The sequence below is a fragment of the Bos grunniens genome, chromosome 7 (genome assembly GCF_055505025.1).
Source record: "Bos grunniens cultivar Pamir isolate PY7600 chromosome 7, Bosgru_T2T1.0, whole genome shotgun sequence".
NCBI classification, from domain to species: domain Eukaryota; kingdom Metazoa; phylum Chordata; class Mammalia; order Artiodactyla; family Bovidae; genus Bos; species Bos grunniens.
Window position 1 is genome coordinate 48,438,340 of NC_141171.1, and position 19,743 is coordinate 48,458,082.

General features: G+C 44.3%; 1 protein-coding gene and 1 long non-coding RNA gene across 4 annotated transcripts in view; both read right to left on the bottom strand.

Moving 5' to 3' along the window:
- SPOCK1 (SPARC (osteonectin), cwcv and kazal like domains proteoglycan 1) overlaps window positions 1-19,743 on the bottom strand; it is a 583,470-nt gene that overhangs the window by 156,469 nt on the left and 407,258 nt on the right. For all 3 annotated transcript variants that reach the window (XM_086411695.1, XM_086411694.1, XM_086411696.1), the window contains one exon: window positions 19,331-19,457. In XM_086411695.1, the coding sequence (XP_086267821.1) occupies window positions 19,331-19,457 (127 nt within the window). The remainder of the gene's footprint in view (window positions 1-19,330; window positions 19,458-19,743) is intronic.
- On the bottom strand, window positions 358-6,197 carry LOC147369419 (uncharacterized). The gene is made up of 2 exons (XR_015167450.1): window positions 5,255-6,197; window positions 358-1,660 (listed from the first exon to the last, which is right to left on the bottom strand). It is a non-coding gene; the product is annotated as an uncharacterized LOC147369419 (long non-coding RNA).

Genomic DNA, 19,743 nt, shown 5'->3' on the forward strand with positions numbered 1-19,743 from the left:
TCTGTATCTTGGCCATTGTGGACAGTGCTGCCACAAACGTGAGGGTGCATCTCTCCCACCAAATGCCTGTTATCATTTCCTTTGGGTACATTCCCAGAAGTGGCATCGCCAAGTGGTATGAGGTGCCTACGAGAAGGGAGGATATCCTGCTGTGCGTGACAACGTGGATGGACCTTGAAAGCACAATGGTAAGTGACATAAGCCAGACAGAGAAAGGCAAGTGTGGTATTATATCAGTTATATGTGGAATCTAAAAAGATCAAATGTGAAAAAAAACAGAGTAAAATATTAGTTACTAGGGGATGGAAGGTGAGGGTAAGACTGATGCCATTTAAGGATGCAAATTATAACGAGTAGTAAAATAGCCAAAGAGATTTAATGTACAGACTACTGGACATTTTTTTGCCTTTCTGTAGTGTTCATGGGGTTCTCAAGGCAAGAATGTTGAAGCGATTTGCCATTCCCTTTTCCAGTGGACCACATTTTGTCAGAACTCTCCATTATGACCCATCCGTCCTGGGAGGCCCTACATGGCATGGCTCACAGTTTCAGTGAGCTAGTCATGGCTGTGGTCCATGTGATCAGTTTGGTTTGTTTTCTGTGATTGTGGTTTTCATTCTGTCTCCCCTCTGACGGATGATGATAAGAGGTTTGCAGAAGCTTCCTGATGGGAGAGACTGGCTGTAACATAGACAATAATATTGTACTATATGGATATAATGTGATAAATATCATTAAGACAACAACCATATTATAATATATAAATATACTAAAATAATGCAACATAACGTCAAATGTCAAGTTTGTTCAGTTAAAAAAAGAGAGAGACAAGGTTTGCTAATGAACTGGCTGGCGTGGATGATAGAAAATGAGGAGTCACAGATTACGTCATGGTTTGGTTTGGGGCGGAGACACCGGGTAGATGTTAGAGTGATGGCCGAAGGGGAAAGCCCTGGAGGATGAGGACAATCAGGAGTTCAACATCCTAGGTCAGTCAAAGAATAGTTCTAGCCAATCACTCAAAGACATCCTACAAATGCACCATGTTTCTGTAATCCACTACTGTTAACCAGGAAGGTTCAGTATTTCATATACTTCAAGTACTGATCAAAGACCAAAACCATGTTCATGAGTGTGTAAGCTCAGTCGCTTCAGTTGTGTCCAGCTCTGTAATCCCATGGACCGTAGCCCACCAGGCTCCTCTGTCCATGGGATTTCCCAGGCAAGAATACTGGAGGGCGTTGCCATTTCCTCTTCCAAGAGATCTTTCAGATCCAGAGATCGAACCTATGTCTCCTGCTTTGCAGGTGGACTCTCTACCACTGAGCCACCAGGGAAGCCCCCATACTGTATGTGTTTGGCTAAATCTCCCTTCAGATCCACCTGTCACTTGGGGCTGTGCCATCTTAGGTAAGGAACAATCTTTTTGTGAGCTTCTGTCTTCATCTGTAAAAGTGAGGACAACACCATTTCACCCCAGGGCAGGGACGGCAGCCTCCACAGTGAGTGGCAAACAGCAGGCAGGGAGTATGGTCACTGCAGGCAGGCTTATCACCAAGTCCTAAGGGCCAGGCCTTGCCCACTGGGGAGAGGCTGGGTGGAGTTGTTTGTGGTTTTCCATCCTTCTCATTATTTATGATTCTTCCTAGGTTGATGGAAACTTTACAAAGGAAAAAAACAAAAACAAAAACAACTGAGCAATTTCAAAGCAATATAGTAATATTGTTTTGAGTGACTGAAAAAGCAGGTCAAGAAAAATGACAGCTACAGGGATAAAAATGTGGATCTACAAAACATGCAATCAAGAAAACCTGTGAGCTGTGAAAACCAAGTAACTTCAGGAACCCTCCCAGGCTCCCCACAGGACCAGCTCCCAACAGTACAGAGAAGTCAGGGTTGGGGGGTGGACACCAGTGAGGGGGAGGGGAGTCACCAAGGAGATGGGACTTGGGGAGTTGTCAGTGCTGTCAGCATGTGACAGAAGCACTTTGTGCGACACAATGATGGGGTGGTGTGGACAGTTTCCTCCTGGGGAGCCCTGGGGCCGCCCTGTTCTCAGCCTCCAGCTGTCTGCTGTGGCCCTGAAGTGGCCCAGACACACACACTGTGGCTCATCCTCCACGAGTGGGCTCGCCACTCTTCCCATGTAGCTGTAATAAAATAATGATGGCTGCCCAAGACAAAAACAAACAAGAAAGTGGGTTTCCATGACAACCACTTCTGAGTGAGGGACTTGGGATGACACCACACAGAGGCAGCCAGCACCTGAGGGCAGCTTGTGGCCCATGAAGATTCAGCCTCTACCACTCCCCATTAACACCCAGTGTCTGCGCAGGGCTCTGTGAGATGTCATACTGGGCTGGGCCCAGGATGGGAAAGAAAGGGTCCCCTGAAGGGGAGGAATTAATACAGAGACAATCACAAAAAGGACATCTCAAATACTCAGGAAAGGAGGCTGCTCATGATACTTGAAAACAAACCACCATCAACCAAGGAATGGTTAAGGTACATATATACAATGGAATATTACTCAGCCATGAAAGGAACAAAATTATGTCATTTGCAGAGACATGGATGGATCAAGAGACTGTCACAGAGTGAAGTAAGTCAGAAAAAGAAAAATAAGTATGGTATATCAATGCATAATATATAGAATCTAGAAGAAATGACACAGATGAATCTATTTGCAAAGCAAAAATAGAGACACAGACATAGAGAAAAAACATGGACACCAAAGGGGGGAATAGGGGGTGGGATGAACTACGAGATTGGGATTGACATATATACACTGCTGCTGCTGCTGCTAAGTCACGTCAGTCGTGTCCGACTCTGTGAGACCCCATAGACCGAAGCCCACCAGGCTCCCCCGTCCCTGGGATTCTCCAGGCAAGAACATTGGAGTGGGTCACCATTCCCTTCTCCAATGCGTAAAAAGTGAAAGGGTAGTCACTCAGTCGTGTCCAACTCTTAGCGACCCCGTGGACTGCAGCCTACCAGGCTCCACTACTATGTATAAAATAGATAACTAATGAGAACTTACTGTATATATAGTACAGGGAACTCTACTTAATGCTCTGTGGTGACCTAAATGGGAAGTGTGTGTGGTAGTCATTCAGTCGTATCCTACTCTTTGTGACCCCCATGGACTGTAGCCCACAAGGCTTTTCTGTCTGTGGAATTCTCCAGACCATTCCCTTCTCCAGGTGATCTTCCTGACCCAGGGATTGAACCTGGGTCTTCTGCACTACAGGCAGATTCTTCACTGTCTGAGTCATGGAATCAAAATCAAAAAAGAGGGAATATATGTAAACATATAGCCAATTCATTTTGCTGTACAGCAGAAACTAACACAACATTGTAAAGCAACTATACTCCAATAAAAGTTCATTTTAAAAAAAGAAAGAAAATAAACCATCAGAATAGCACAGCTGTAGCTAAAAAATTGACAAGCCAGCCTAAGCCATTATCTGTGTGTATTTGCCAAGCCAGGATTAATAGCCCTTCAGGCTGCAGCCACAGTACTTCTTGAGAGCTAAAGAAAAAAATTCTTTAAAAATATGTATGATTAAAATCCAATTTTCTTGCCAATTCTAACTGAATTCAGTCCCTCTGAGATGAGTCTGAATTGGGCAGTTCTGTTGTACTGACTTTGGCAGTGTGGGAATTATGTCTGTCTGGACATGGTGAGTTGTCAGGGTGATGTTGCAGGCAAGCCTGACTCCTTCTTTAGTTGCTGAAGGATCACAGAAGAATTAATACCTGAGTCCAACCTACTTCATTACCTCAACAAGAGGTTAAACATAAGGGCCTGTCTCACAGGATGAGTGTGATAATTCAGTAGGATCCCATCATGTCACAGGGGGTGACACAGGGCAGACACCCAATGTGGTATGGACACCAGCGATCATATGATCAGCAGTGCACATGGGGGGCTGGGGTGTGACGTCCAGGCCAGGAAACATGAGCTGATTCCTGGAGGGGTGCAGGAGCACGCCCTAGCCTCTGGCCTTGTGAATAAAGGGACTATTTTTGCTTAATTCCTTAAAGTAGAGGGCTTTCCAGGCCAGGGCAGGCTTAAGCCCATTTATCTACTCTCCTTGCATGGCTGGCAGACTTGGCTGGGGTCACATTTCTGCCCATCCCTTCCAGCACAGAAAGTCAGGCCAGCAACCAAAGCTGCTGGTGACTTAGATTTCCAATAGGGCCCTGTATCAGAGGTACATAAATCCCAACTCAGAAATCCCAGCAAATCCCAGCAAAGCTACTCCAGCCCCAGAAAGCACAGCCAGCTCAGTCCACCCACATCAACAATCTGTACAAAGAAGAGGGGCTCAGCAAGCGCTGGATGGTTGGATGGATAAATTAGTGGGGTGAGGATGGGGTGACATCAGGGAGAGTCAGGTAGAGGAGTGAGCCTGCAAAAAAGCATTCCCACACTTGTATAGTCAAAGATATGGTTTTTCCAGTAGTTATGGGATGCGAGAGCTTGACCATAAAGAAAGCTGAGTGCTGAAGAATTGATGCTTTCAAACTATGGTGCTGGATAAGACTCTTGAGAATCCCTTGGACAGCAAGGAGATCAAACCAGTCAATTCTAAAGGTAATCAACCCTGAATATTCATTGGAAGGACTGATGCTGAAGCTGAAGCTCCAAGACTTTGGCCACCTGATGGGAAAAGCCAACTTAATGGAAAAGACCCTGATGCTGGGAAAGATTGAGGGCAAAAGGAGAAGGGAACGACAGATGGTTCCAAGTTGGATCTGTTGACAGATCCAACAGATGGTTGGATGGCATCACTGACTCAACGGACATGAGTGTGAGCAAACTCTGGGAGACAGTGAAGGACAGGGAAGCCTGGTGTGCTGCAGTTCATCAGGTTGAAAAGAGTGAGACACGACTTAGCAACTGAACAACAACCTACAACGCTGTGCAGGTATTCACCCACTTCTACTGCCTCACCATCCCTTAAGACCACTCTGAACTCAGGGCCACCCTGATTTCACCAGGACACTCAGCCACACCTGAACCTATTCAGCTGCATGCTGCAAGTGGCAGAATGAATGGAAACAGACCTTGGCACCATTTCACACCAACACCTGAAGCATCTGCCATGGTGAATGTTTCCATGGGACCAATAGTGAGAGACTCATGCCAGCCAGAGCCTGCTACAGAGCAGGCCTTCAGCAAGGGGTGCCTTCTACCATCATCCCCATCACCGCCTTCACAGTTCAAAATATGAAGCAACCTGCCTACCTGGGAGAAAGAGGCAGAAAAGACCTCAGGAAGAACATGCAAAGTATGATATAAAAGCTGGGTCACTGGGTCAACTCTCTGAGAACTGCCAATGCTATCTTCTGATGTTGCTCATCCTGGAAGAGGCTGCACAGTGGGATCTTTCTGTATGATGAAGGCTACCAGTGTCAAAAAAGAGAAACATGGGAATAAATGTGGGTGCTTGGGAAAACTTACTAATCTTGAGACACACTCCGCAGGGCTGATCATCTTTTTAAAAACCGTTTAAACAGCTGTACTTAGGTATAATTAGCATACCATAAACTATACATAATTAAAGTGCACAACTTGATCAATAAAAATTTATGCATACTCAAGAAACCATGATCAAGGTAATTACCATATCTATTGACATCATTGCCCAGAGTTCCTTCATGCCCCTCCTATTCCCCACCACTACCACAGGAAACCAGTGATCTGCTCTCTTCACTATAGACTAGCATGCATTTTCTGAAGTTTTATATCAATGTCATCAAGTAATATGCACTATTATTTATCTGGCCTTCATGCAGCATAATTATTTTAATATTCCATCATGATGTTACATGCATTAGCAGGTCATTCCTTTTTACTTCTGGGGAGTATTCAATTGTATGGATATACCACATTTGTTCATTCATTCACTTGTGAATGGACATGTGAGTTGTCTGCAGTTTTAAGTTATTAAAAATAAAGTAGCTATGAACATTTATGAACCAGTATTCCTGTGAACACATTCCTTCCTTTCTCTTGGGTAAAGATCTGGAGTTAGAATGGCTAGATCATATGACAGTACTTCTTTTTTAAAGAAACTTCCAAACTGCTGTTTTCCAAAGCAGGTGGACCATTTTACATTCACCAGCAGCGTGTGAGAGTTCCAGTTCCTTCACATGACAGCCATCACTTTACATGACCATTAAAAAAAAAAAAAGACATTCTCATGCAGTGATGTCTCATTGTGGTTGTAATTTGCATTTCTTCAATGATAAATGTTGATCTTTTTTATGTGCTTATTTATCACCCCCATAACCTCTTTGATGGAGTGCCTGCCCAAATATTTGCCTACTTTTATTGGGTTGTTTCTCCATTATTTAATTTTGAGAATTATATATATATGTATATATATGTATATATATATGTATATATATGTATGTATGTATGTATGTATTCTGGACACAAGTTCTGTATCAGATACATGGTTTTCAGATATGTTGTCCTTAGGCCGTGGCTTCATTTTTCATTCTCTTCACAGTGACCTTCAAAGGCAGAGTTTTTCTAAAAGTATCAATTTTTTATTTTATGCATCATGCTTTTGGTTTTTTATCTAAGAAATATTTGCCTAATCCAAGGTCACAAAGATGTTTCTCTTTTTTCCTAGAAGTACACAGCATTAGGTTTTATATTTAAATATATGAGATATGTATTTTTATACTTTTACAAGTTTACCACTTTTGCTTTTCCTAAAACCATCCTGCCAACATAGCTTCCTTTCTTCCATCCATGTTCATTTTCAGCATTCAACACTAGAGATAATAAGATTAGCAGGAAATATTTTCTCCCCTCAAAGACTGTACATTTTTTTATTTAGGAAAAACTGAATATATGCCAAAGTGGAGAAATTAGTATACTGAATCTCCACAATGCCAACTAAAATTGTTGCTCCCCTTCTGGCTCTCTAAGGATGAAGTCACTAGTCACTACAGTCGCTGACCTTCAACACACCCTAAAAGGGGTTCAGGGTGGAGATCAGGAATAAGGACCTCTAGGCTCTGGGAAAAACTGTCAGAATAAGACTTCAGATAGTTAGTTCAGAAGATTTCATGAGCCCAAAAAGCACTAAAATCATTAACAGAAATATCTACTCCTTGTGACTAGCAGCAACCTTCTTTCAAAATATGTGCTTGATCACATGTATCCCCCTTCACCAAACTCACCCATATAATACTAACTTTCACTGCTACCTCTCTGGAGCGACTCCTCGGAACTATCTGAGACACTGTCTCCCAGGCTATAGTCCTCATTTGGCCCAAAATAAAGCTTAACTCGCAACTCTTATGTTGTGCTTTTTTTTTTTTTTTTTCCCATTTGGCTGTAACATCAGTTCAACAATTTCCAAGATTTTGCCACATTTGCTTGATCTTACTTAAATTATCTTAAAAGCAAATCCTCTATGTTCTTTACAATGTATCTCTTTAAAAAAATGTGTTTTCCTTACTCAACTACAATTCTATCAACACATCTAATTCCCAGTCCATCATCAATTTCCCTCAAAGTTCCCTTGGGCTTATCCTAGTAGGAAGGGCTCAAGGATGCTTCACTGAGGAGATGGTGCTTAGGCAGAGCCCTGGAGTTGAAAATCGCAGGAATTTGTTTATGCCACTTTGGGCAGAGGAAGATATGGGTGAGGGAGGCTCAATCCATTCTATCCCATTACATGTGCTAAAATGCACACACACAAAAGGATGAATCCTTTCTACTCCACATCTATTTTGCTCTGTTTGGTGCCAGGGAATTGGGTCCTGTGGTGGTATGCTACAAATAAATGCTTAATAGAACTGAGGACAGTGACTGTTCTTGAGAGCTCCCAGCAAGAAAACAGTGGAAGAGATGAGAAATGTAGCAGATCTTTCTCAGGACCACTTTTGGGGAGTCCCACCCAACTTAAGCCTACTGTCATCTTTTGGTCTCTCTATAAGGAGAGGAAAAAGCAAATAAAACCTTATAAGGAACTTCATCAACCCAGTCAGGGTCCCTGGGTTCCCGTGGTACCTAGTCACCACTTTAGAGCCCGCCTTTGGGGAGGTTTGCATTTCAAAGCAATCACTAGTGCCTTTGGATAAGAACTTGGGGAAATTGCTTTTTTGGACACAGGATCTTTCCTGGTGCAGAAAATCTTCCATTCTGGGCACCTTGATGGACAGAATCCAACATCACAGGAAGGTGCCACCCTTGGTCAAAGGATAGAGCACTTCTATCCTATGCATGGTATATAAAGATGCAAAAACATTCCACTTGTTTTAGAAAGGGAGAAAACCACCAAAGTACTATGGTAAAAGGGAGAGCATCATTTAAATCATATCTCTCAATCAGCAGTTACAGCATCAGTTCACAGTAAATTCTAACTCAGCTAAAGATCCCCTCTGCAGCCATGAAATTAAAAGATGCTTGCTCCTTGGAAGTTAAGTTATGACCAAACTAGACAGCATATTAAAAAGGAAAGACATTACTTTGCCAACAAAGGTCTGTCTAGTCAAAGCTATGGTTTTTCCTGTAGTCATGTATGGATATGAGAGTTGGACTATAAAGAAAGCTGAGTGCTGAAGAATTGATGCTTTTGAACTGTGGTGTTGGAGAAGACTCTTGAGAGTCCCTTGGACTGCAAAGAGATCCAGTCAGTCCATCCTAAAGGAAATCAGTCCTGAAGATTCACTGAAGGACTGATGCTGAAGTTGAAACTCAATCCTTTGGCCACCTGATGCGAAGAACTGCCTCACTTAAAAAGATCTTGACGTGGGAAAGATTAAAGGCAGGAGGAGAAGGGGACAACAGAGGATGAGATGGGTGGATGGCATCACAACTCAATGGACATGAGTTTGAGTAAACTCCAGGAGTTGGTGATGGATAAGGAGGCGTGGAATGCTACAGTCCATGGGGTCGCAAAGAGTTGGACACAACTGAGCTACTAAACTGAACTGAAATATCTCCTCATTCCCTGACATAACATACAGGTCCTAGCCCAAGGCATAGAAAGTGCCTTAGGAGCATTATCCATATCTAGCACTGAAATATTCTCTTGGAAAATGTCATGAACAAGTATGACTGTACTCATTTGAGCAATAAGCCAACAGGTAATATTTTGTTTGCTTGTTTTTAAAGACAAACAAAAGCAACATGAACCTGAACTTAATTAAAGTTGTTTGTAATTATTTAATTAGATTTATAACACTGAACATATTCATTCTGGCCAGGGACGCTTCCTCTCTTCTAAAGGATTGGTTGGCAGAGATTTCATGTGCTTTGTGATTTTTCCTAATCCTTAATTTCATCTCCTGTTGAGGTGAGGATGCTCATAATCGTGTTCAGGTAATTGCTTTATCAAATGGTTTAATTGTGCATTCAACAGAACTGACAACAAGAAGGTTATTCTTCCTAATGTGTTTTTAACAAAAGCACTGACTAATTACATGGCATTCTATTCAGGGCATTTGAGAAGAAGAAATGAAAACCTATTCTTCAAATCTTGGTTAAACACATGTTTGCATATACAGCATAGAAATAAGTGGTAAAATAATTAGTTGCATTGCTTCCTTCTGCTATAACTTCATAGCTAATCTGCATGTTGAAGCAGACCATGTAAATTCTGAGGATGCATTTTCACCATGGGTGGTGTCTGAACATCTGTGCTTTCTGAAAAGGTCACGATAACCATTTTGCCTGAAAGTTTATCCTTAGGAGCCAAAAAGACTTATTTTGGCATGTTCCAAAAAGAAATAAAAGCTTAATACAACTGAGGATAGGTGTACCTCATGATTAGAAGGAAATATTACAACACTAGGCCAAATGGTTTAAAAGATTTCTGAATCAAAATGGTGCTGAATCTATTTTATTTTAGATGAAATTCCTCTTCAACTAGATAACTAACATGTCTGGTATGGACCTGTATTATATGTTCCTTTTTTGTCTACCATTTCTAGAAACACGTGTAGGCCAAGTCATTTCAGTCATGTCCAATTCTTTGCGACCCCATGGACTGTAGGTCACCAGGCTTCTCTGTCCATGGTATTCTCCAAGCAAGAATACTTGCATGGGCTGCCACGCCCTCCTCCAGGAGATCTTTCCAACCCAGGGATTGAATTCTGTCTCCAGCGGCTCCTGCATCGCAGGCAGATTCTTTACCAGTGAGCCACCAGAGAAGCCCCTCCTAGAAACACAGTACACCTTAACACATTCTGATATGCTCAAGCCAGTGTCATTTAGCTAAGGCCTGTAATGACACAAATATTTAATAATATTCAATATTTTAAAAGGTGATTATACAATACACTACTTTAAAATTTTTATTCAGTCCAGTAAATACTCTTTCCCTCTTTTTTTCTGGTTAAAACACACACACACACACACACTACACTTGATCAAAGTGAAGGGTAGAGTTAAGAGGGTCACGTGACCATAGTATTTAATTAAAGGATGGACACACAGTTCAAAAACAGCTGATTGGAATCCTTTCCTGGGATTGAGACACAGATATTGGCAAATTTCTTTGCATTTTCTAGGCTAGAAGCAAATAAATCTGGGGCTGTCAAAATCTATATTTCTTGCCAAGGGGAGAAAGCCTCTTGGCAGAATGAAGCCAAGCAGAGACGGACAAAGATGAGAAAGAAGGAAAGGCAGTGTTGTCAACACTGAATTTCCGCTTCTTTCTCTGAGGTCTGCCTACCCCCGTATACTTTCTAGCCTTGAATGCCAGTAAATCTTCATTTTTTGATGAAGCTAAGTTTGAGTTATGTTTCTGTCACTTGAAATCAAAAGCGTCCTGATGATACAGCTGGTATTTTATATTACTTTTCAGATGGCGTTTAACTCGTAGAAGTAAAGACTGTCATTCAAGAATCAGACAGACCATGGTTCAAATATCTACTCTGCTGCCAAGAGCTGTGCTGACCTTGGACAAAGTTTCACTTTTCTCCTCTTTGAGACTGCTAGTGGTCTCGACCACAAAAGTTTATTGTGAGAATTAAATGGAATAATGGAGAAAATAGAATACTACAGCACTTAGTACAATATCAGAGTATCTAATATATGTTCAATAATTAAGTACTGTTGTTTTGCTGTTATTGCCACTGTTGTTACTATTTAAAATAATACTAGGGCAGAGGCTTCTAGATTACTCCAGTATACACTGCATTCTTCTTTTTAATAATACCACTCTCAAATTTTAGCTGGGTATAGAGCTGCCCTGGAGAAGGCAATGGCAACCCACTCCAGTATTCTTGCCTGGAGAATCCCAGGGACAGCGGAGCCTGGTGGGCTGCTGTCTATGGGGTTGCACAGAGTTGGACATGACTGAAGCAACTTAGCAGCAGCAGCATAGAGCTGCCCAGAAAGAAACCCTCATTTCCCAGCCTCTCCTGCAGCTTGGCATAGTCTTATGATTAAGTTATGGCCAGCAGGATGTGAGCAGAAGGGATCTTAGTGACTTACAGACCTTGCTTCCTCTCTTTCCTCCTAACTGGCTGGACACAGCACCCACTTTGAATCCAGAAGCTCAGTAGTTCCAACTGCTGAGGATGACAAAACAATAAAGTAAAGGATGCTGGTCATTGATTGACAGTCTAGAGGCAGCATGTTGGCCCCAGGCTGCTTATCTTCAGAATGTTTCCAAGAGAGAAAAGTAAAACTGTATCCCTTTTAAGACTCTGTTCCATTTGGACTTTTGCTATAGCAGCCAGAACATATATCCTAATATACAATAAATATCTTATATATTATTTATTCCTGTTCCTTCCCAAAACCTCATGAAAGAGAAGAGGGAATGACAGCCAAACAAGGGCAAGAACTAATAGTTGAGGGTTTTCATACTACAAACACTAACTTCTCATTGTTCATTGAGGTTCAGCACCCTCAGACTGAAGAAAGGATGATGAAAATCAACAAGACCTCAGGGTGTGGTGGGGGTAAAAGCAAAGTTGGGGTATCTGGCATGGAGGACTTGTCCCCAAACTTCAAGCTGGTTAATGTATACAACAAACTTGCTTAGAGTTGGTTAGCTGCCACTAAGTATGTCTCCAAAGACATGACACTTCTCATGTTAGCTTTTTTCTAAGCTACATAAAATTAAAATATTAATAGTGAAACCTGACCCGACTCCCTCATCAGACCTTTGATGTCCACGTGGTCTAGAGGCACATGATCCAACCCTCTCCTCCCATGACCACCTGAGAGCAGGTAGGGATGGGGTTGGGTAGTTCTTAGTTCTTAATTCCCCTACAGGGCTGGATACATGGCTGCATGCAATGTCCTGCCTAATTGCTGCTATACCGCTTGTTCCTAGGACCATGACCACCACCATGGTGCTCCAGTTTCCTCCTGCACAAAATGTGCAAAGGCAGGTCTTCCACCTCATTGTCCAATCATCTTCTCTTCTGCATAGTCAGTCAGAGAAAAATATTGTATATTAACGTGCATATGTGGAATCTAGAAAAGTGGCACAGATGATCTTATTTGCAAAGCAGAAATAGAGACACAGATATAGGAAACAAATGTATGGATACCAAGGAGGAGGGAGGTGCGATGAACTGAGAGACTGGGATTGACATATATATATACACTATCAACAGTACATATAAAACAGATAACTAATGAGAACCTACTCTATAGTACAAGGAACTTCACTCAGTGCTCTGTGGTGACCTAAATGGGAAGGAAATGCAAAAAAAGGGATATGTGTATACATCTAGCTGATTGGCTTTGCTGTACAGCAGAAACTAGCAAAACACTGTAAAGCAACTATACGCCAATAACAATTAATTTTTAAAAAAAGTGAGGCCCTCACCAAGGAGCCATTTGCAAGTGAAGACAATTCTCACCCAGCAAGTTCTATGGAGACAGGGCTATCTAAAAATATCCCTGAGAACACTGACAGCATCAACGCAGCCAAAAAGCAGCAGAACTGCATATAAAAATCACCCATGCCTGTCGTGGACACAGGGCCACAGAAGTCTGCAGGAGACTAAGAAGACACACCGAGCCTGATGCTATCTTGAGAAGGCTCATAGATTCAGGCCTGGATTCATGCTAACCCTCAGAACAGACTGTTCATGGGAAATGCCGGCCAACAGAGACTCCATTTGCCAAGAAGTTCAAACATGACCTTTACTTGGTAGCAACTGTTGGAAACTATTAAGACGACTCTGAAAATAATATAATCCTCAGCGACAATATGTTGAAAGAAATGCCAAGCCTGTAAGGCAAGTTCTCTTTCCCCCTCCTTCACGTGCCCATTCTCAGAACAGAGGAGAACCGTCCTCCTCCACAGCACTTCCTAACTGGGCATCTCTCTCCTGCATCCAGATAGAAAGGAGCCATTTGCTAATTGTTTCACAGCAGTTAATGAATAAATGTTGTTGGGAGGGGAGGGGCAGAGCAGAGGACTGTTTGCCTGCTAGTTTCCCCAATCCCAACAGCCAGGCTGATGCCAGGGAACAAGGTTCCCAGGGGCAAGCCAAGAACCCTCTCCTTCCTCCATACGGCTTCTGCCTCAATATAAGCAGGCCCAGCCCTGACAGCTGAGCTCTGGTCACGTAGGTATAAAAATAGAGAGGCATCAAGGAAATCCTATTAAAAGAGGTCTGACCAGGGAGAGGACTTCCCTAGCAGTTCAGTGGTTAAGAATGCACGCTTTCATTGCAGGGGGCACGGGTTTGATCCCTGGTCCAGAAACTAAGATCCTGTATCCCACATGATGTGGTCGAAAATAAATCAATAAAAACAAATTGTAAAAAAGGCCCAGCCAGGAGAGAGTCAGCAGGGCCAGAACATGGAGCCATGGGGAACTCCACCCTAGCTGCCTTCTGAGTTCCCAGGACCCCAGCATTGTTCCACATCTGCTCACACTTTTCCCAAAGACCTCTCCCCTCCAGAGGGAGGAAGAGCTGAGACTGCCCACCTGAAGCCTGGGCTAGCTAGACAGTGACGCTTCCCCTCTTACAGGTAAAATTATAAGTTAGCAGCCAGAACCCCAGGAGTTTTCATCTTTCTGTGCATTTAACAGCAGAGAAAGGCAAGGCACTCACAGATGCCAGGCTCCCTCTGGTTTAGGCTGAGGCCACGGAGCCATTGGTAAGAGCAACTGCAAGTCCCACCGGGACCCAGATGGTGAAAATGTCCTTCTGTTGAGCTCAAAGCTAAAATGACTCTCTATATTTGAAACTGAGACAGTCGCCAAGGCCAGCTATGACTTCCTGAATGCCTCTTCTGACTGCATTCTATCCCGCTCTGCAACCACCATACAAGTCCAGTCCTGCCCTGACCACTCCTGGTGTACAGCCAGAGTAAGTGGAGGCAAAATATAGATCCTTAGTAAGACCACCGGGGTTCTTAGGGTGAAGTCCCACCCCTCTCATTTGGCCTTCAATGCCCTGGAAAAGTGGTCCCTGATAGTTTTCGAGCCTCATTTCTGTAGGTAGTTAAGCCACTATCCCCAGTCCATGTGTGACAGCACCACAGCAGTGCTTCAAGGGGGTTCTTGCTGTGTTTCATCTCTTCAACTCCCTCTTTGCTCTGATGAAATGAGCTGTCTATATCTCCCACCCCGATCTGTACCCTGGGCGACTCCTTCCAGGTTTAAGATCTCAGTGAACCATTGCTTCCCTCTAAGAAGACTACTCACACCTCCAAACTGGTTGAGGTGGCTCTGTTCCATGTCCCGCAGCACCCCAAACATCCCTTATCTGAACACCTAGTTTAATGAAAGGAGACTGCTCCGTAACCTACCTTCCTTGTGAATTCTGTGAAAAGAGGGCTTTGTCTTTTGCATCATCCCCAGCATTTAGCATAATGTGCGACAGTAAGAAAGAATTCACCAAACACTTACCAAATTTCTGGACTGCTTCAGTTTTCCTCACCAGGACCTCAGAGCAAGTTAAATGATGAGGGTCATCCTTACTGTCTAGAAGCCACATCGAGGGGCAGGGTCTCCACCGTGCTCTACCATGCCAGGCCTCTGCTTGCCTGTTCCCAGTGGTTTCTGTCCCTTATCTGTTGTGGGTTATGCTTTATAGAGTCTGAATACAGAGTCATTTATTGCCATGTAACATCTTATATCCCTTCATCTCCAGACTCTGTGCCTTCTTGTAGATTTTATCTTTGATCCTGGGGGAGTCACAGAGCTCTGAGTAGCATCCCTGGTGCTAGGTCACTGAAAGAGCCCTGCTACAGACTGAGGTTCTAAATGCATCTCCCTCTGTTCTAGGAGCTCCTGATCGTTCAGAGTCCAGAGCAGAAAGAAAGTTCGTTCGATGGAACCTAAAGACAAACACCAAGAGAACAGAGCTGACACTCTCTGTCCTCCCCCTGCTCCTGACGGCATGCCCCAGACTTCTGATCCATCTGTGAAAGGGTTAGCACTTCCCCTGGAACACTGTGACGGTTTCTTACAGATTTCCTTGATGGTGGTGGGACTGGGTTGTAATACATTTTTGCCAAATTTTTTGTGAATTTGATTTATGACATAAAATCACTTCTAGTTATACATGCATCCTGGACTCCTCTGTCCTTTGTTTCTTGACCCCAATGACCTCAAAAAGGTCATAACTCCAGGGGATGGGAAGTCATTTGTTCACTAATAGTCAACGCATTCACTCTATTAAGTGCCCGTCTATTGGCAGTCCTGTGACAGCTTTGTCTGGGAGACTAAAATGTGCTCTTGAACCTCAGTAGAGAAGTGGTTGTGTATAGGGGTAATAACTAAAGCACTCCAATAAGTGAACCTGACCAGTCTGAAATATCTCCCCTGAAAGGAAGTTTAATTGTACACCACAAGGGTTTAGAATTGGTCTTGGCTTCAGAGGTCTTGGGCAGTCAATGCACACCTTCAGCATTTTATTCATTCCTTTTGGAAAAAGAGAATTTCAACTTTCTAGAATTTAAGATAGAAAACTAGGAAACTAATGTCAAAAACCAACGTTCACACCATTTTCCTGGGCTTCCCAGGTGGTGCTAGTGGTAAAGAACCTGCCTGCCAATGCAGGAGACATAAGAGACGCGGGTTTGAACCCTGGGTTAGGAAGGTCCCCTGGAGGAGGGCATGGCAACGCACTCCAGTATTCTTGCTTGGAGAATCCAATGGACAGAGGAGTCTGGCAGGCTACAGCCCATAGAGTCAGAGGGAGTCAGACACGACTGAAGCGACTTAGCACGCACACACACCATTTTTTCAGTGCAATGATGGCCCTCCACGAGTCCCTCCCCTCTGTTTTAACTTGATTAGAATTGTGTGATTACATATAACCAGGCAGGAAGCTTGAGAATCAAACTCTGCCACTGCGTTTGACTCTTTGGGCCTCAGGCTACCCTACACGGAGGATGGGGAGAAGGGTACTACAACTTCTGATGAGAAGGCTTTTGCTCCAAGAAAAGACAGCTGACCAGGTCTGGGAAGCAGGACTGAGGCAGGTGCAGGAATTCAGGGGCACTAGAGGAATAACAGGCTGGGGCTGGAGCTGGGGCAGGCTTTGGGGCTCTGCCCAGCAGACTCTGGAAGCCATTTCTCTTTTGAGGAATCATTCTTGATTCAAAGGAGCCTTTCAAATTCTGATCCTGCCTCTCAAACAAGCTATTTATCACTACCTGTAAGCAAGCAACCTTCTCTAACACAAAAAGCCAACTTTCCTGCCCAAACTGCAGGGGGGCCCTGACCAGCAAACATTTGCAGAGACATTCCCTGGGCAACTGACAGCATTTCAAGCCACATCTGACAGGTTACGACTGCTCCTTGTAGCTCAAGGGTCACAGGGAGCTAAAAGCACTTGAAGCTCCTCCTGCGAATAAGAGACAGAGGCGAGCAGGCAGGGTGTTGCTGGAGTCTGATGTGCAATGTGCCACCTGCCCAAATAGCCCCTGATCACTCACTGACACTTCATGGCTCGTCTCCAATCACAGATGCCAAGATCAGACAGTTCACTCCGAAGCTGGAGGGAATAACTGAACAGCACAAACTGGAGCTTCACAAAGACAGACTCGTTGCAAGGAGCCCCTCTCTGCCAGGGCCCCCGGGTGGATGTTTAGCTAAGCAACTTGGCCCAGGGTGGGGATGGCTGATTTCTCTCAGTTACCGAGCTCTCTGGAACCCAATCACTAAAATTCGGGAAGGGCTGCACAAACTGGAATCTCGCCATTCCTTCTCAGTGGGAATCTGCAAGGGCTCCTCTCTCTCGTCCATGATACTGAGCACCCACTGTGTGTCCTGTGCCTGGTGAAGGCAGAGGGGCATTATTTCTGCCTCTAGGACTACACACTCTTAAGAAAGACATGTGCAAGAAGGTACTTACAGTAACAAGTGTCCCATAAGCTTGGCACAGCCCAGCCACCTGCTCACCTTCCTAGCTTTGACTGAAGGTCTCCTCCTGGACCATTCTCACATCCTCTGCTTCCTCCTCCCCTGTGCCTCTCCCTTATTGTCAGAGCCACCATCAGGGCATACTCTCAGTTCTTCGAATTCATCATCCTACCTTAGGGCCTTGGCCCATGCTATCTTTTCTATCTAGAACATTTTTCTGGTTCCTTCAGGGTCAGGGGAGCAGGGAATAGGGGAAGGTGGGCATACTTAGCCAGGTTGGGCTGGGCTATCTGGCCAGGAAGTTCTTGGCCATGATGCTGGGCGGAGAAGCTGTAATTCACACAGCATGTCTCAGGTTGGGGGGTGGGGGGGTAAGGATTACAGACTTAGGTCAGGAGGAAGAACCAACATGCTTCTTTCCACTCCATCATACATTCCCAAGCACCCGGCACAGAGCCTGGTGCATAGGAAGGGCTCCAGCGAAACCTGCTCAAAGAACAAAGGAATGACTACCAAGCAGTAAGGGCAGTACTGAGCTCCTAAAGCAGATTACACAGGTCTGGGTCCAAGCGAGACAAACCTTCGGCTTCCCACTTTGCTACATATATTCCCTTTGGTAAGAAAACTGTGAAATACAGAGAGAATAAAAGTCTACTTTCATTGAATAAAAAGACATGACTCACATCAAGAAGAGTCAGTAGAAAAGCCTGGCACAGCCTCACCATAATCCAAATAAGCTTCCAAGGACAGCAGAGGGGACCCCCGGCCTGTGCCATCTCCATGGTGTAAAGATCAGATGGTGAGGGGACCACAGAGAATGGAAGCCATGCACCACGCAGTGGGGAATGGACAGAGGTGGGACCAGCCTAACAGCCCAAGCCCAGGGACCACACAGCCACGTGGCCATGAACGCCCAAGGAGTCACCATCTGTGACTCTCGTCATCCCCGACTCTATTCTGCAAATGAACTTTCCACAGGAAACAAGGGACAGCTGTGGCTAGAGGGGATGGGAGGGTCAGAGCCTCACTCCTTGCCCCCCACCCACGTCTCACAGAAAGTTCCTGAGACTCCTGCACACAACTCTTCACACGTAGCATTAAGGAGGGTATTGAATTATACTTGTTGAATAAGAGAACAAATAGGTAAACCCTTATCAATTTTGTGGTTTCTTTTTCTTCCATTCATTAACCCAGTGAAATTTCCATTCCCAAACACAGATGGACAACCTTTACCCAAGGAGACTATTCAGAATTCCAAGAACAAAATCTCCCTCCTTCACCCTGGTGATGCCTGCCCCTCTGCCTCGAATTCCTTTTATTAGAGCCCAGATGAAAAGCTCCTCTTCTTTTCCTCATTATTCTGATAAGAATAAACAGACCCACTTTATCCCTAGTTCCTTTTTCTATGAAATCATTTTCTCTTCATCGATTTGAGTTAAAATGACCCGTCTCCATACTAGCAAGCCCCCTCCCATTAGACTGCAAGGCCTGAAGTCCCCAGAGAAAGGAACGGCAGACCCTCTAGCCCCGGGTCTGGTGTCACACTGGACACATTCTAGATACACAATAAATGCTGCTTGAACATGTGCTGACATCACTCGCCTTCCTTTCACCTCGCCGTCCCTAAGACGTGGTGCCCCTCTCATGGGTCCCCTCATATCTTGGCTACCCATCAGCTAGGTTGAATGACTCACATCTTTGGAACAGTTTGCTCCCTCATTGACTCCAGGAAGCTGGTCTAGATTCACTTCAGGACCACAGGCCACTCTTGGAATCACCCTTCTTCCCCTTAGCCCTTGATCACTCCAGTTACATGGATCATAATGATTTTATCTCATCTCTTCGGTCAAAGAGTCTATTCCTGTGGCAGCTTATCAAAGGCAAGACCTCAAGTCCACCAAGATTCACAGGGTCCTGTTTCTGCCCAGAGAGCCTTGTCAGAACAAGCAGACACAGAGTACTTCTTGATGACAAGAAAAAAAAAGACAATGAAGAAAACTGACCTTGGATGTATAGGTGTGGCCATCGGAGCCACAGACCATGGCTGACTGTGCCGCGGGGCAGGGCTTGCACTTGACCAGATTCGAAGGTCCGACCCAGTGCTTGTGGACCACTGTCCCCTTCTTTTGCCTGAGGATGAAAAAAAGAGGGCATAAGTAACTGTCGCTCCAGTTTCCAGGGGTCTTTCTCCTCCAGGTTACCTGGATAAAGGCCAAGTAAAAGAGGGCTGGTCAAACAGTCCCACGCATCCCCAAGTCCCCTGGCTAGCATCCGCATGGAGTCCAGCTCACTGATAGCAGGCAGGAGACAGTTCCAAAAACCTAGGTTCACCCACCAGATGGACAGGAGAAAGCAATGTGGCCACTAAAAATGTAGTAAACACATGACTTACTTTTTTTAATTGGAATATAATTGC